The sequence below is a fragment of the Saimiri boliviensis genome, chromosome 14 (assembly GCF_048565385.1).
Source record: "Saimiri boliviensis isolate mSaiBol1 chromosome 14, mSaiBol1.pri, whole genome shotgun sequence".
NCBI classification, from domain to species: Eukaryota; Metazoa; Chordata; class Mammalia; order Primates; family Cebidae; genus Saimiri; species Saimiri boliviensis.
In genome coordinates this window covers 95,659,111-95,673,611 of record NC_133462.1, presented here as the reverse complement: position 1 = coordinate 95,673,611, position 14,501 = coordinate 95,659,111, and the positions used below count along the sequence as shown (strand labels likewise).

General features: G+C 48.8%; 1 protein-coding gene across 2 annotated transcripts in view; it reads right to left on the bottom strand.

The window, feature by feature from the left end:
* Positions 1 to 6,652: 6,652 nt before the first annotated feature.
* LOC141581103 (tubulin beta-8 chain-like) overlaps positions 6,653 to 14,501 on the bottom strand; it is a 29,868-nt gene continuing 22,019 nt past the window's right edge. Inside the window, exons 1-4 of one of the 2 annotated variants that reach the window (XM_074385515.1) lie at positions 8,820 to 10,794; positions 8,439 to 8,547; positions 8,249 to 8,359; positions 6,653 to 7,749 (exon numbers count right to left, since the gene is read on the bottom strand). In XM_074385515.1, the coding sequence (XP_074241616.1) occupies positions 6,686 to 7,749; positions 8,249 to 8,359; positions 8,439 to 8,547; positions 8,820 to 9,149 (1,614 nt within the window). In that variant the 5' untranslated portion in view covers positions 9,150 to 10,794 and the 3' untranslated portion in view covers positions 6,653 to 6,685. Of the gene's footprint in view, positions 7,750 to 8,248; positions 8,360 to 8,438; positions 8,548 to 8,819; positions 10,795 to 14,501 lie in introns of those variants that run through there. The other variant, XM_074385513.1, reaches the window with a different exon arrangement.

Here is a 14,501-nt window from a genome sequence, read left to right as displayed (position 1 = left end):
TCCTAGCAAGAGCAGCAGAGCTGGTAAGTGGCACAACCAGGGTACAAATTCAGGAATAACTCTCTTCCTCCCTTATTTGCCTCTCAAAAGGAGCCAGATATGTTTGGAACGAGATAAACAATGCCTTCATGGGGCCATTTCTTCAGTTATCTACCTGTCCAGTGACTTCATGTGACATTTCAATCCTGACACCTCAAAATCTCCAGAAAGTATAGCAGAGATGTTATGGATTCACTGCATCCTCCATCATATACTCTTATACTGAGGACTTTCTGAGTTGCCAAGAAAACTTCTGTCAGCAAAGACAGATTCAATCAAAAGTGAAAACTGAGATTTAATTCAGCCTGAGCATGAAAGCGATCAACCAGGAGATGGGAGATTAACCCCCTGGGTCACATCCCAGGGACACAAATGGGCTGACTGTTCCATGTTCATTAGAATTAATTCACCACTGTCTGCCTTGGGAATCACAGGGAGGAGCTTCTCTTCTAAGATTGAACAGGCCCTGAGACATGGGCAAGGGGTTTAAATCTCATTGCCTCTCAGTGAAGGGTTGGACCTGAATAAACAGATATTTGCCCTTAGAGAGGGTATAATAAGGTTTCCAAGATGAGTCTGCCATTATTATTTTATACTTATGATACTTCTGAGGCAAGACCACTTTGCATTTTTAAATTATCTTAAAAATGAAGTAGTCATGGGAAAAGAAAGCAGAGACCAATTCTGAGAAAGAGAAAAAAGTGAGCGATCTTTACATCCAAAACCCTGACATCAGACGCTTTAGAAATTGTGTGCACTGGAGCTGGGTGTTGCTGCAGATACGTCGGCAGCTAGTTGTGAAGGTTTGAGGCCAAGTGACATACTTGCAAGCACAGCTAGTTTAAAACGGCACTAATAAGCGTTATGACTGATAAAAGGTGCTGTTCTGTCCCAGGCACTGTGTTAAGTACTGTAAGTGCATTGTCACAGTACTCTCTCCAATAATCTTATGAAAGACGGCTCAGTTCTCCCTTTCTTACCAAGAATTAGAGTGATGGTAATGCTACAAACAAATATACTTGTTTACCTGAATTGAATCGTTTGGTAGGAATGAGAGATTCAGCTACTAATCAGAGCACAGAATTTGAGAGAGAATACAAGACAAAAGAGAACAGAAGAGTCTTGTTGTTATTGGTCAACATCGAAGCACTATCACTGGGTCTTTTTAAGTTATATAAACCACTCAACAGAACACATGCGAGCTTTACCAGTGGGCAGCATGCTGAGAGTCCAAACCACTCCTTGATGTGGCTATGGTTCCTTAACAAAAGGTCTCTCCTGTGTCCAATTATGGCCAAACCCGTTTGGGGAAGACAGTGATGATGTGATGGAATTCTCACAGGGCGTGGCATCACAGAGCCTGAGTTTGCATCCAGGTAACAAATGTGTCCAGGGAACTTAGGGAAAGCAACTAACTTTTCTGACGCTGTATCCTCTTCTGTAAAATGAGGCAAATGCTACTTACTATATAGAACTCATAACCTTCAGTGATTATTATTGGTGCCAGTATGTTAACATAATCTCCCTAGCAAGAGCAGCAGAACTGGTAAGTGGCAGAACCAAGGTACAAAATAAGGACTAACTCTCCCCCTCTTCTAGTTATCTACCCGCCCAGTGACTTCCTGTGTGACATTTCAACCCTGACATCTCCAAGTCTCCAGAAAGCAATTCCAGCAGAGATGCAATGGATTCACTGCATCCCCCATCACACTATCTCATACTGAGGACTTTCTGGGTCACTCAGAAAACTTCTGTCAGCCCTCTCTCATCACTCCTATTCAACATAGTATTGAAGTTCTGGCCCGGGCAATCAGGCAAGAAAAAGAAATAAAGGGCATTCGATTAGGAAAAGAGGAAGTCAAATTTTCTCTACTTGCAGATGACATAATTGTACATTTAGAAGACCTCATTGTCTCAGCCCAAAATCTCCTTAAGCTGATAAGCAACTTCAGCAAAGTCTCAGGACACAAAATCAATGTGTAAAAATCACAAGCATTCCTATACACCCGTAGTAGCCATACGAGAGCGAAATCATGTGAACTCCCATTCACAATTGCTACTCAGAGAATAAAATACCTAGAAATACAACAAGGGATGTGAATACAACTAACAACCACTGCTCAAGCAGAGACAGATTCAATCAAAGATGAAACATAAAGTCTAATTCAGCCTGAGGATGAACATGGGCAAACAAAATAATACTTGTGAAAATGACTTTACCCTGTGGTGCAAATATTAGGTGTTGTCCTTAGAGGAAAATAACCTTTTATCCTTTCCCCCTGAGAAATTCTGAGCCGCAAGCAGTGTTTAGTTTTTAGTTCTTATGCAAAAAAATGGCAAGTAATGCATGAATCATCAGAGCATTTGCTTTCTGCAGGGTCATTTTTTTCCTCTTTCTCCCCTTTCCACTGGCAATGAGGCCTTTTGAAAACTAACAGTTCCCTATAATCAGTTGGTTCTCCCCTTCATGCCTAACCGAGGTTGTTTAGAAAGCAAGGAAACATGTCTTCTTTCAGCACCTTGAAAAAGGAATGCTGACAAAGATAACTCAGAATCACAGGCCACTCGCTTAACACTGTTATGTCTGGCTTTTGATCATAGGCTCACTTCAAACATTTCAGGAGCAAATCAAGCACATACTTCTGCACACATGCACACAAGACATGCACCCACAGTGTGATGAGAAATTCCTGCCCTACCCCTTGCTTCTTATTAAAGCAAGGTCTGTCACTAACAGCTGGAGGACAAACAAAAAGAAATGCTTGGAGGGGACATTTACCTATGGTCATGAAACCAAGGCCCCATTGACAAAGCAAAAGTAGAGCTAAGAATGGACTTCAGTGTTACTGATGCAAGAGAAGGACTTTTTAAACACTGGAACTCCCCCACCCTTTCACTGCTAACCTGGTCTTGCCTCTGGGCGTATTGATCTCCACACTCTCTGGCAAAGTCTGTAAAAGAAACTGGCTTAAGAAAGTGTGGCACATATACACCATGGAATACTATGCATCCATAACAAAGGAACTTCTTTAAAGAATATATCCAACTTCTTATCTTGCTATTCTGCCATTAATTTTTATTTGAAACTCTTTTTTTTTTTTTTTTTTTTTTTTTTGAGACGGAGTTTCGCTCTTGTTACCCAGGCTGGAGTGCAATGGCGCGATCTCGGCTCACCGCAACCTCCGCCTCCTGGGTTCAGGCAATTCTCCTGCCTCAGCCTCCCGAGTAGCTGGGATTACAGGCACGCGCCACCATGCCCAGCTGATTATTTGAAACTCTTTTTAACCTACCATTCATTTCCTTGCCAAGGAATTGCAAGCTTATTCACTAGTCTCATCATACTAGCCGCGAACAAGCCCACTGCATGTCACACTGGGTGGCCAGCATGTCTGTGAAGGGCAGAAACCGGGGCAGCCAAACAGCTAAGGCCAGCCAGTAAGTACCCGATGCCCACTCTATAGAGGACTCCACACTAAAAGACAAGGTAAGCAAATGCCAGGCTGCGTCACCAGTTATGCCCCCCAAAACAAAAAAGTAACCCCGCCAGGAAACATGTGTGAGTACACACCTAAGCACAGGCACACAGCTACATGCAAAGGGGAAAGGCTGGGAAGGAACCAAATCCACCTCTGAACACCACTTACTTCTGGGGAAAAGGCAGGTGAGGACGACTACCGGCATTCCTCACCTTGTCAACTGGTGAGCTTGTGTCCATTTTGGCTTTTTTTTTTTTAAAGGCAATTTGCACTCCTTGGGTGACCACACAGGCCCTGCAAAACCGAACCATCAACAACCACCTTCCCGTGAGGCCAAACAATGGCTTCCCTCAAAGCTCAGCCCACCTGCCCACCTCCCAGTCCTGGTCCCATGCAGGGGGCTACTGGCCTCCAGGGGTACAGGAGTCGAGGCCAAACCCACACCACAGATTCCTGGTGAAACCAGCATGTATCCAAGGACCTTTCCCCGACCTGGGTCATGTGCCCACTGCACACATATGCCTGTGCTTGCTCCCCTAGGACAGAGACTCCCTTTTATTACAGTTGCAATGAGGAATAGGGAGTTCTGGTGCTGTCCTATACAGGTTGGATGCTAATCTGATGCGGTGCTGTTGGAGAAGCTTGCCTGAGTCAGGTGCGTTCTCAGCACATGATGTATGCTCTCCCTTCAAGTTGCAGGAGTCCCAGAAGGTAAGTGCTGCTGCAACTCCCATTTCCTGGTGAGCAGAGGTCAGGTGATCTGCAGCCGCCCAAGCAGCTGCTAAGTGGCCCACAGGCCGGATCTGCATCTCACTTGCAGAGTCCCTTCCTGGCTGCTGGGGCTGCCCTGGAGACTCATCCTGCCTCCTCCTCCTCTTCCCTCCACAACGATGCCAGCTTCTATCCACAGCTGCACTCCAGGTGGGGAACACCTGTGGATGTACCAGTGTACAACTACGCAAAGACTCCAGCGTGCAGAAGGGCCCCTGCCCCACGTCATTCCCATATCCAAGCCCAAGCTCATCTAGGGCTTCGGCAAATCCAAGCCTCCCCTGAATTCCCTGCTGAAACCAAGCTGAGTCGTATGACCCCCACTACACTGGTTAGCTGCCGGTTCCAGATGCTGCTCCCCTTGGCCTCTGTCTGTACAGTTCTGAAGTCCTACAAAAATATTGAGATCCTAAGCTGACTCTCACCCAAGGAAGTAAACAACTAGGGGTCAGGGGCCACCAGGGGTAGGGAACAAACCCAGACAGCTACTGCTGCCTTCAGGCTTAAGGCACTTCCCCTGTTACTCGCCATGCTTGCCAGGCTGGAAGGGGGACTCTAGAAACTTTGGAAACCCAAACCTGTAGCCAGCATATGGATACGATGCCTGAAAGAGCACCACTCCTATCCATAAAATCTTCAGATGGAACCAGGTAATTGGGAAATACGTGGGTACCAATCCCAACCCCTAGACTCAGGTGAGAATTGCAGTAGTGACTTGCCCCCCTGCCACTCTGGCTGTACCACTACTGCTACAGGAGGAAGGTGCATCTGACCCCATGCTCGAGTGCAGACACTAGGTATGAGCAGGTTCCGGTGGTTGCTGCAGCTGAACCTTCCCAACAGGATCCATGCAAGGTCATCTCAAGTGGGTGTGCACCTGGGCTGGGCTGGGCAAGGATACCCCTCAAACAGTGAAAGCCACTGAGGAGGGCTGTCAGAGAGGCCCCTTTTCCTGCTCCAAGAACAGGTTGGGGGAGCATGGGGGACCTCTCCCACCTCCCTGCTACTTCCAGGAGCCACTTCTTTCAAGACGAGGTACGATCCTCTTTGCCTGCTCTCATTTGCCCCCAGTAGCCCATTGCCAACATTCAGACAATAAAAAGAGGAGCCTCGCCTGTTTTCCCCGACACGTCTGAGGCAGGTGGGTGTGCCCGGGGGACCTGGGGTGAATCCTGTACTTCTCCCCACCCCATGGCTATACTGGCTTTGTCCTGTCTGATATGAGTGGGTGGAGAACTACCAAGATGTCATCACACAGGCCATGGACAAGTTCTACAAGAGCCACGTAGAAGAGCACTGTCCCGGCGTGCTGCCCAGCACCCAGCTCATGCACACATCTTATTTGACAGCTTCCTCGAAGCAGGTCTTGAAGTCCAGGCTCCTGAGAAGCCTGGGGAAGAGACTCTGCCGGGCTAAAGAACCCATCCCCAAAGGTGCCACCCTCACCAGTCTCATCCTGACAATCTTGGATTACTATTGCCCTGAAGTTTTGGAGTGGGGGACAGACAGGAGAACGCCCATTAGCCACCTTTCCAGGGAACATCAGCCCTGCAGACTGGGGCAGGTCAGACCTCCGTGCAGGCATTTGTTTCCTCACTGGTTGCCAGGGGGGAAAACGGCACTTGTGAGCACCTGCCTGTCTTCCCAGGCCCCGTTCAGAAACCCCGTCTGTGCCTTTGGAGAGAGACTACCCCAAGTATGCAGGCCAGCATCCTGCCCACTAGCCCCTGCTAGACACCCCGTGCCCACCTCCTTAAGAGAATGAGGCCACAGACACACCCAGGCCGCTATGGTGAGCAGGTGGCTGGAGCCATACTTGCCCACCCTTCATTGCTGGTTCGGGGCCAACTGTCTGACTACAGTCCTACCCTGAGATGATATGTGGGGAACATCATCCACCAGGGTCACTAACCACTTACAAAATTCCAGAAACAGAGGCCCAGCTGGTCCCCTGGAAGTTTGGTAAATAGGATAAACCAAGGTTTGCCCTCAGAAACGGGTTTCCCACCAAGTAGCTGTCCAAGGTCCCGGCCGGCCCCAAGTTTGCGTGAAGCCTGCCTGCCATGTCCACAGCCCATGCTGACCCCCTCCAGGAGCCACTGGACTGCTTGTTCCCAGGATGTGAGAAGCCCAAGACAGCTTCAGCCTTGCAGGACCACTATGCCCATCTGGAAGAAGTATGCCCATCTGGAAGCAGTACCCAGAGGGCCTATAGAAAGAAGTTGGAGGTGAAACCAGATGCTATGAAAATATTTTATTAGGTCAAACTACTTGCTATGAAAATGCTTTAAAATGCAGCAGAAGATGTAAAGACTCAAAGAAGTGTGTAGTGACAACAGCTGTCAGAACACACTAAAAAAATCCACACTGCTTCCCCCTTTACCTAGAAAAGGAAGCTTCTAGGCTACCTCCTCCTCCTCCTCAACATACTCCTCAAACTCCTCCTCCTCAGCTGTGGCATCTTGGTATTGCTGGTATTCTGACACCAGGTCATTCAGGTTGCTCTCGGCCTCGGTGAACTCCATCTCATCCATGCCCTCGTCCGTGTACCAGTGCAGGAAGGCCTTGCGCCTGAACATGGCTGCAAACTGTTCGGAGAAGCGTTTGAAGAGCTCTTGGATCGCTGTGTTGTTACCAATGAAGGTGGCCGACATTTTTAGCCCCCGGGGTGGGATGTCACAGACGGCTGTTTTCACATTGTGAGGGAGCCATTCAGCAAAGTAGCTGCTGTTCTTATTTTGAATGTTGAACATTTGCTCATCCACCTCCCTCATGGACATGCGACCTCTAAAAATGGCAGCCACAGTTAGGTAGCGGCCATGACGGGGGTCACAGGCGGTCATCATATTCTTAGCATCAAAGAGCTGCTGAGTGAGCTCAGCCACGGTCAGGGCCCGGTACTGCTGGCTGCCCCGGCTGCTCAGTGGGGCAAAGCCGGGCATGAAGAAGTGCAGCCGGGGAAATGGAACCATGTTCACGGCCAGCTTCCGCAGGTCAGCATTCAGCTGGCCCGGGAAGCGCAGGCACGTGGTGACCCCACTCATGGTAGCAGACACCAGGTGATTCAGGTCACCATAGGTGGGTGTGGTCAGTTTTAAGGTCCTGGAACAGATGTTATAGAGCGCTTCGTTATCAATGCAGAACGTCTCGTCTGCATTTTCTATGAGCTGGTGGACGGAGAGGGTGGCATTGTAGGGCTCCACCACAGTGTCTGACACCTTGGGCGAGGGCAGGACGCTGAACGTGTTTATGATCCTGTCTGGGTACTCCTCCCGAATTTTGCTCGTGAGAAGGGCACCCATCCCAGACCCAGTCCCCCCACCCAGGGAGTGGGTCAGCTGGAAACCCTGCAGGCAATCACAGCTCTCAGCTTCTTTTCTCACAACATCCATCACCGACTCCATCAGCTCTGCGCCTTCTGTGTAGTAGCCCTTGGCCCAGTTGTTCCCGGCCCCAAACTGACCTGTAAGGTAGTACAGTCAGTCACTCGATGGCCAGGTATATGGTCATCGGTGGTCACCACCACAATGCAAAAGGCACCATTCACCCTGCAGGTAGAGCAAGTTAAACCCTCTCCCCTAAAGTTACAGGACAGCAGCCTTGCCTGTTAGAACCCAGATCAGGAACCAAACCTGAGACAGCTGCCTGTTAGCACCTAGATCAGGAGCCAAACAAGAGACTCGCTGCAGGTGGCTCCTGCCCGTTCCCAGCGAAGGCCGTAGTCACCGCCCCAGCTCAGCTGCCTGCAGGGAGATCACATCAGCAGCTCCTCACCTTGAGGAGACAGCTGGGCCTTCCTCCCCCAAAGCCCATTTAGGAGAGAGAGATTGAGTAATTCAGAGGATGGGAGGGTGTTCAGGGGCCCCGATTCCACAGTTCCCACAGAGACGACCTTGGGGCACTCGCTGACTTTGAGCTGCCCTGGCTAAGGAGCCGCACCCCAGTCTTCATCCACATCTCACCAAAGATGAAGTTGTCTGGCCTGAAGATCTGCCCGAAGGGCCCTGAGCGCACAGAGTCCATGGTGCCCGGCTCCAGATCCACAAGCACAGCGCGGGCCACGTACCTGCCACCTGAAGGGAACGGGAGGGCATCGGTGAGGAGAGGGCTGGCATTCCCAGGAGGGCGGTCGGGGAAAGACTGGGCTCTCACCGCTGGCCTCGTTGTAGTACACGTTGATGCGTTCCTGCTGCAGGTCACTGTCCCCATGGTAGGTGCCTGCAGAGTCGATGCCATGTTCATCAGAGATCACCTCCCAGAACTGCAAGAGATGCAAGAGGCCAGACAGGCCAGGGCTGAGTCATGGAGCTCAGGGAGCTGGAGTTGCCCCAGTCCTTCTCCCACTTCCACCCCCACCCTCAGGCCGCTGGGTCCCTTGGTGTTCACCCTGGCAGCCTCACCAGCCACCCAGCTCTACTGCGTCCGAGGCAGGGAGCCCAGGGCTGGCCATGCAGAGGTACCACACCCTCCACTGCCAACATCACCGGCCACCCTGCAGGCACGAGCTGGGCCCTCAGAGCCCCAGCCGCCAACCTTTGCACCGATCTGGTTCCCGCACTGTCCGATTTGGGTGAGCACGATCTCCCGCATAGCCAAGGCAGGACCACGCCAGCAACAGAAACGCGAGACGGAAGGCCAACCACACAATGACTCAGCCCGCCATCTGCCGATGCTTAAATAGCCCCGTGCCCACCTCCCCCAGCCTTGGATTGGGCTCCCAGAATAAGAAACAGCTTTACTTTTACACAGGTGTGCCCACCTGTGACTCCCTTGGAGGTTAATGGCTATCGGAGAGCTCAGGTGGCCTTGCTGTGGTCCTTTCCACGCGGGGGAGAGCTGGGCAGCTGAAGAACTTCCTCCCATGTCTTTAGTGAGACTAAATCCCTAGCTGAGCTGAAACTGAATTTTCCTCCCATGTGGGAGGGGAAGTCTTATGTTTCCATAGTCACAGAGTTTGTTTGCACGTGTCCTATATTGATGACATACTTTTGTAATTGATGAGTCCTTTCATCTCTTAGGAGAGCTGTGGTTAGAAAAGGCTTTCTGTATGCTAACTCAACAGGACCTAATTATAAGTTTCCTTTGGAGCAGCTGAAACCCATAGTAAGCTACGGGTGTTAGAGATAGTCAGGCCTCTTGATTTCGCTAGAGTCTTCTTTAGAGTTTTATTAGTTCTTTCACGTTTCAAGAGGACTGTAGTCTCCACACAGAGTGAAGGTGATATTTGATTCCTAAAGCTGAGAACAGGTGTTGGGATATGTCTGCTGTGAAAGATGGACCATTGTCACTTTGCACGCTTTTAGATGATCCAAACTGAGGAACTATATCTTCTGGTAAACACATTTCAGATAGCATGGGGAATGTCTTGATCTAACCAGTGAAGGTTATCAGTAAGCATTAGCAGATATTTAAAGGCACCCGAGTAAATCAGTTTTCAGTCCTCACCTGGAGAGGTTTCTCAATGTTGGACAGGTTAAACTAGAGGAGGAGAAAATTGCTGGCTGTTTGGGTTTTTTTAGGCACAGAGCTCAGGGCAGGTTCACCTGTTTTAGTGTCTTGAAAAGATTTATCACCACAAACCAATGAGACATTAACTGAAACAAAGAATCCCTTCTAGGGTGAAAACAATCGTGTAAGTGCTTAACTATTTTCCTATGATTAGTATTGGGAATTGGTAATGTATTACCATGAGTCAGCCAGCCAGAGGGTTCTGGACTAAACTGCAATCCCTGGCCCATTCTTCAGAGCCTTCGGGCCCAGCTCTAGGTATGCTGACCGGCATGCCCATCAGCTTCAGTGCAGTGACCTTGACTACTGTATTTGCAAGGGCATTTTCTTTTACATGGTCAATCTCTCTTTTGATGTCCTCTGCAGTGAATTATAGTCACTTTTCTTTGGCAGCCAAGCAGCATTCTAACAAGCTCAAAATCTGAGTGATGTTGTATGGAAAAGCCCTTTGTGGTCAGGAGTCCCTACCCATTCCAAATTGCAGCATAAGCATGAAGTACTAAAAAGTCATACTTAGAATCAGTGTAAATGTTAACTTTTAAATCCTTCCCCCACTGCAGGACTCTGATAAGTTCAATTAACAGCTTTTTGAGCTGAGATAGAGGTTGGCAAGGCATGTGACTTGATTAACTTGTGCTGACTAATCAGAGCATATCTAGCCCTCCTGTTATCCTGATGCATAAAACAACTTGCATCTGTTAACCACTCTTCCTTGGGATGGTCAAGGAGCTCATTCTGGCCCGCTAGAATAAATTTGTTTCATAACCTGTGACATGGTTTGGCTCTGTCTCCAGTCAAATCTTATCAATTATAGCTCTCATAATTCCCATGTGTCTTGGGAAGGATCCAGCTGGAGGTAATTGAATCGGGGAGTGGGGCGGGTCTTTCCCATGCTATTCTTGTGACAGTGAATAAGCCTCATGAGATCTGATGATTTTATTTTATTTTTATTTCATTTTATTTTTTTGAGACATAGTCTTGCTCTGTTGCCCAGGCTGGAGTGCAGTGGCATGATGTCAGCTCATTGCAGCATCTGTCTCTTGGGTTCAAGGGATTTTTCTGTCTCTGCCTCTTGAGTAGCTGGGATTACAGGTACCCACCACCATGCATGGCTAATTTTTGTATTTTTAGTACAGACATGGTTTCACCATATTGGCCAGGCTGGTCTCAAACTCCTGACTTCAGGTGATCCACCTGCTGCCTTGGCCTCCCAAAGTGCTGGGATCACTCCCCTTTATAAAGCGTAGTTTTCCTACACAAGCTCTTTTGCCTGCTACCATGTAAGAGATGTAACTTTGCTCCTCATTTGCCTTATGCCATGATTGTGAGGCCCCACCAGCCATGTGGAACTGTGAGTCAATTAAACCTCTTTTATTTATAAATTACCCAGCCTCATATATGTCTTTACTAGCAGCATGAGAACAGATGAATAACAACCTGTATGCTGGGACGGCTGGCAGCACCTGTGTGCTCTAGCAGATAAGGAGCTGGGTTTATAGTTTGTCAGACTTCAAGAGTTATCTCTGGAGTGTCTAGCAATAAGGTTTGATACTTTAATAAATGTTCTCCTATAATCCACTGGTGCCCTTTAGCTTCTAGGACCACCTTCCCTTGGTGTGGGGTCAAAAAACCTTTAGGCGCTTTCCTAATGTTTATTAGCCTTGCCTACTAGAAAAGTTGTAGCAGCAACAGCACTAAGAAATCTAGGACACCCTGAGCCCACCTGGTCTATCTGCTCAGAAAAGTAAGCTACTGGCCTTGGAATGTTTCCCAGTTTTGGGACAAGATTACCCAAGGCCTATGCCTTGCTTTTTGGCCACATTTGGCCGGGCACGGTGGCTCAAGCCTGTAATCCCAGCACTTTGGGAGGCCGAGGCGGGTGGATCACGAGGTCGAAAGATCGAGACCATCCTGGTCAACATGGTGAAACCCCGTCTCTACTAAAAATACAAAAAACTAGCTGGGCGTGGTGGTGCATGCCTGTAATCCCAGCTACTTAGGAGGCTGAGGCAGGAGAATTGCCTGAGCCCAGGAGGCGGAGGTTGCGGTGAGCCGAGATCGCGCCATTGCACTCCAGCCTGGGTAACAAGAGCGAAACTCCGTCTCAAAAAAAAAAAAAAGAAAGAAAAAAAAAAAAAAAGAAAAAATGGTTCATCCAACTTGTAGATACCCAAGGCTGCAGCAGAGCCTAATTTCTCTTTGAAAGTATTGAAGGTTAGCTTGCAGTTCTAATTACACTGAAGGAGCTCTAATATTTTCCTTTTAGTGTTTTATATAAAGGCTTGGCTACATGTCCAAATCTGGGCACCCATAAGCTGCAGTACTCAACTGTCCCCTAAAAAGGCCCACAGCCATTTGTTGGACTAGGACTCTTGGATGACTAAAAAAACTTTTTTTCCTTCAAGGGATGTCGATCAGTTCCAGAGGTTAAGACAGATTCCAAATATTTGAGTCTTTGAGTCATAATCTGAGCCTTGTATGGTGACACCCTATAGCTGCCATTTCCCAGGAAATGTATCAATTTAACAGTATTATTATCTGAGTCTTTTTTAGTCAGACTAGCAATGAGTAAGTCATTTACATACTAAATAATTGTGCCCCTTTGCAATTGTGAATTTCTTAAGTCTTTAGCTAGAACATTTTGAAATAATTGAGGCTAATCCATAACTCTTCAGAGAGGACTGTCCAGGTTAGTTTGGAGGCTAAATGAGTATCTGGATCAGTCCATTAAAAAGCAAACATATGGTGAATCTGGATGCATTGAGATGCAGAAAAATGTGTCTTTCATATCTAAGAATGTAAACCAGCTTGCATTCACCGAGACTTGAGTAAGAATTGGGGACAATGGGGTGTAGGGAGACAAGAACTGCATTTATTAATGCTATAAGGTTTCTGACAAATCTGTAGGCTTTTGATCTGGTAACATGGGAGCATTGTAAGGAGATTCTCATGGTCTTAATAAGTCATATGGCAAGAATTTGGCAATAAGGGGTTGAATTTCCTCTCATTCTCCCTGCCTTAAAGTGTATTGTCTTTTCTGAGGGTGAGGAGCATGAGGCTGAAGTTGGATTTGAATCGGGGTGGTCTTTAGTGTGTTTCCCAGAGCCTGGGTGGCCCAAACCTCAGGATTTACTTGAGACAACACCTCAGGTGGTAAATGTGACAGCTATCCTTAACTTCTTCTCCCCCCTCCCACGGGTCAGGAACAAAAGTAACATTTTATCTGCTTTATGAATACACCACTTATTTCTCAAAGACAGAGAAAGAATATTTCCTTCTATTTAGGCATTATATATATATTATAAAGAATTATTATATTCTTTATAATATATATGTTATATATTATATATATTTATTATATATTATAAATTATATTATATATCATATATTATGAATTATATTATATATATCATTATATATATATAAAGAATATATATACACCACTTGTTTCTCAAAGGCAGAGAAAGAATATTTCCTTCCATTTAGGCATTCCTAAACTGCTACCCAGTGAACCCTAAGCTCTTGGAGGAGGCCAAGGCAGAGCAGACCCCTCAGGTGGCGGGTAATGCACTTGACCCTGAGGACATCAGGTGCCAGGTCCGCCAGCCCGCGCCGGCGCCCGAACCGCCTCTGCAGCGTAGGCGTGGCACGGGCAGCAAGTGGCTGGACGCCCCAGACCAGGCCCGCGCCCCCAGCAGCAGGGATCCTGGGGCCGGTCGCCCAGGCGACAAAGTCAGACAGTCGCCCTCAAGCAGCCACTGCATCTCGTCGGTGTGGATGCAGAGTCCCCAGCGCAGGGGTCCAGGATCCAGAGAGGTTTCCAAGAGGAGCGCACCCTCAGGCCAGATGAGCTGTGCACTGCGCGACCCTGATGCCATCCCAGGGAAGCTCCGACATCCCGCGCTGGTGCCAGAGCTGCACTTGCAAACTGCGCATCCGGCATGGGAAACAGAGGGGCCCGGCGGGCTGCGCGCCTGCGATCCTGCGCCTATGGTCCTGGGGCTGCCCGGCGAGCCCAGGAGAACCCGGAGCCCAGGGGCGCCTGCCCAGAGCTGCGGCCCAACCTTCCTGCGCGGGCATGGGAGTGACTTCGGGCCGGGGGCCCACCGCGGGGCAGGCGCGCGCCTAACGGCTTCGCCGGGCTCGCTAGGTCTGAGAGGTCTGCCAGCTCGCTGCTGAAGGCTGTGGTGGACCCGGCTGGATCGCGGATTCTGGGCTAGAAAGCAGATTTGCGGATTGGGGTTGTATTGGGGATTTGAGGCTGGGGTGGGGGGCGGTGAAAAGGTGACAGGGGACCGGGAGCGGTGGCTCACGCCTGTAATCCCAGCACTTTGGGAGGCCGAGGCGGGTGGATCACAAGGTCAAGAGATCGAGACCATCCTGGTCAACATGGTGAAACCCCGTCTCTACTAAAAATACAAAAAATTAGCTGGGCACGGTGGCGTGTGCCTGTAATCCCAGCTACTCGGGAGGCTGAGGCAGGAGAATTGCCTGAGCCCAGGAGGCGGAGGTTGCGGTGAGCCGAGATCGCGCCATTGCACTCCAGCCTGGGTAACGAGAGCGAAACTCCGTCTCAAAAAAAAAAAAAAAAAAAAAAAAAGAAAGAAAGAAAGAAAAGAAAAAAGAAAGAAAAAAAGGTGACAAGAACAGCCACTGCTCAGGAGCGAGTGGTTGGAGAGCTGAGAAGTCACCACCATGAAGAAGTTC